Source organism: Nannobrachium achirus, assembly GCF_963921795.1.
Source record: "Nannobrachium achirus genome assembly, chromosome: 2".
Taxonomy (NCBI): Eukaryota; Metazoa; Chordata; class Actinopteri; order Myctophiformes; family Myctophidae; genus Nannobrachium; species Nannobrachium achirus.
In genome coordinates this window covers 7744129-7747435 of record NC_137811.1, presented here as the reverse complement: position 1 = coordinate 7747435, position 3307 = coordinate 7744129, and the positions used below count along the sequence as shown (strand labels likewise).

At 42.2% G+C, this 3307-nt stretch overlaps 1 protein-coding gene across 1 annotated transcript; it reads right to left on the bottom strand.

Moving 5' to 3' along the window:
* Positions 1-1660: 1660 nt before the first annotated feature.
* On the bottom strand, positions 1661-2161 carry LOC308296188 (large ribosomal subunit protein uL11-like; the record flags this gene model as incomplete). Its single annotated transcript, XM_080739355.1, has 1 exon — positions 1661-2161. One exon carries the CDS (start codon positions 2159-2161, stop codon positions 1661-1663), a length of 501 nt encoding a protein of 166 aa, XP_080595481.1.
* Positions 2162-3307: the final 1146 nt, after the last annotated feature.

Below are 3307 nucleotides of genomic sequence, written 5' to 3'. Positions count from 1 at the left end.
TGAGATGGGCGTCCGTGGCCAAATAAATATAATTTTGGGGGTCCTTCACATGAAAAAGTATGAGAACCACTCTCAAGAACAGACTAACTGAGCTCCAGTTAAGTGAAAAGGACCTTTTCTTTGACGATGGCTTGCCAGGTTGCTGACATAGAAACATAGGTTTTTCAAAACATCTTAGGATTCAAAAGACACATATAGAATCGGGTCAAAATCCAAATTTTCACGATTTAAAAAAAATAGCAGATCTACAATAGTTAAAGCATAAAATAATGATACACAATAATGTGTACCCGTTCTAAATGGGTTAATGCCAGCATTCTGTTTTCAGAATAGCGTTATTGGAACCAGATGAGTACTGTCACACATAAACTACAACTTGGTAGGTTGCTCTCTTGGTTGACCCTACTATCACAAAATCTGAAATAATAAATCTGATACAGTAAAATATTTATAAAGAATAAGAAATCTGATGATATTATCTTCCATAAAGGCCTGTCTGAGCACCCCGGTGGGCAGGCATGGAGAAGTATTTACAGAATAAAGGCAGAGTGTGAGAATATATTGGAACTGACTGTAGCAGTGAATATGGTGAGAGTATCTAGATAAACTGCATATGATGTTACACAGAATATTATATTTAATTCCCAGAATGTACAGGATATTGAACTTGTAAATGTAAACGTTAGCACAAGTCACAAAAGGTTCCTTGTAGCTGGTTTGTTAACAAGTTGGCTAACATTAGCTTATGATAGCCAGGGAGGTCACAAGGAGGGGAAAAGTGGGTTACAAGGGCCTTAATTATGTTATGCTTTAGCCGCTGAAAAACAGCAGACACACAAGCCCACAGCGCGGCACCGAGTGCCGCACCGCGAGCCCGCAGATCCGCCATCCCTGAAAAGTAGTGAAAATGTGTGCAAATCTTTTTTAAGTGAACATTTGTCAACTCAAATTTTGCTTCTGGGGTGCTCAAAAAAATTTGAGCACCACTGACATAGACACAGAAGGATTTGAAATATTCTTGCACAAAAAGTTCACGATTTAAAAAAAATTGCAGATCTACAAGCCCGCAGCGCAGCACCCGGCGCCGCGCTGCGAGCCCGCACATCCGCCACTCCTCAACAGCCAAAGCACAAAATGTGAGCGGGTCCTTGTACGCAGGGCCCAGACTTTGGTGTGACACTCCTGCTCTCTCTCTCTCTCCCCGGCCTCAACAGGGAGTGCCACACTGGCCAGTCAGTGATTCTGTTAGGAGGTGGTTCTGGGTTATTTCTTCCCCCTGTCGTCTCCCTCCTATGTCCTCATTTTAACCCTCTGGGGAGGAGGTACTTCTTTAGCTCCCGTGAATGGGCATTGCTAAGGCACATCTCATTGTTTGTTTGTACCCCCGATATACAAGTATACAGGTATACATACTGTACGTATTATGTTTTCCTTGCATACACGTTAAATCCAAACTACTTTATCACTGAGTTACAAAGGAAAAAATGCATAACTATGAACTAACATAACTTCCAGTAAGACCCCCCAAGGGCGATAATAAGCGACCGTCAGGGCGCTCGGAAACAACAGACTTTTCAAATTAGGCGGTGTATGATACAACACATACAAAAAAAAAGAACTCCTTGGCCTTGCAGACAAAACAAAATAAAATCAGCTCCATTCATTGCCGTGGACAATTGATTGCACCTGTCTTCATGTCAGCAATGATGGAAAGAGGAGTAGCCCAATCGATTCTGCAGCCGATATCCTCTGCGCGATACAGAACCTCCTTGACGGTTCCAGAGAGGCGCCTTGCCTGAGACTGACCCCTGAGTCTCATGGCTCGAGCGATGGACACCACGCGATCAAAGGTGAGATTTCCATTCTTTATGTTCTTTAAAGTCCTGTTGTGAAAGGACACGTTCAGGGCACGGAGAATCCTCTGAGGGGCTGTGGGAAACAACTCAATCTTCGCCTTCTCGCGATTGGTGATGGACACCCTCAGTGTCACCTCAAAGCCTTTCCAGTTCTCGCCAGTGACCTCTGTGATTCTCTGGCAAAGTTTCTTATGATCCCTGTGATCACCACCCTTCCCATTGAAGTTGGAGGAGATGCTTCTAAAATTTCCTCCTAGGCAAGTAATTTCCGTCACAACGGGAGGTACGGCCACGGCTCTGATCATTTTGATCAGCTGTTGTGTTGTGTTTTGTCGATAAGTTGTCGGTCTGTCGGATAAGCGTCCGTCGTCCCTGTCACTCGACGTTGCACCTTCAGCATCTGATCTGATGACATTTCAGATAGCAATGACAATACGATACGCTCATGATGTATTAACAAGTGGAAGAAAATATGATATTTTAATTAAAATAAATATAAATACAGTATGAGTAAAATCATTATTATTAGCTATCACGTAATACAAATAGTTTGTCAAAATAATTTGTTTTAATTTGTTATTCACTACTTACTGTCAGAGCACGCTCTTCTGCCCTTGGACTTTGTCTCTGTTTTTTAGTTTTGGACTCTTAGGACGACTTTTGTCCAGGCTCCCTTTTGGTTTAGGTGTTTAGTCTTGTATTTCTGTTACTCTGTTGTTGCCTTGGTTTTGTGTATCTTATTTTGTAGTATTGTTCCTAGTGTTTCCTGTCTGCCTGTTTGCTGTCAGCCGTCTTGTCTTACCACCCGATTATTGTAACCCTATAGTCACCTGTGTCCTGTTTGTCCCAGCCTATCCTGTGTTGATTGCATCTTGAGTTCACCTGTGTCCTGTTAAACCCTGTGTCTATTTAAGCCCTCTGTTCCCCTGTGCTTCTCTTGGTCTGTAGAATGTAGACCAGTGACATTGCTGTCTTAGGTCTCCCCTGTAAATAGCTTGTTCATCCACGGCACCCCTGAATTATATTTTTACTACAAAGCACCTTTGATTAATGTTATATTACGGATAGGCCTACATAAATATAACTTTCCCCCTAAAATACGGTATGCCATGAGGAAAACATGAGAGAATATCCATTAGGACAGGTTGAAAACAAATGTAATTCTGTTGACGTTTAACCACTGGGGAAAATAGCAGATCTACAAGCTCACAACGATGTGTTGTCAGCTTGTAGATCTGCTATTTTTGAGGATAGATACCCTTATTATCCCATGGGGGGGAAATCATATGTTGAAGTTCCCCAGTCTCTTATGGGATATATTTTCATGTGTTCCTGCAGAAAACATTTGGCATCTGTCCTTGGTGAAAACATACTAGCCTATCCGTGTCTTCTCACAAGATATTTCTGATGTTGCAATCATAACTTGCGCTATTGACGCAAGACGGACACTC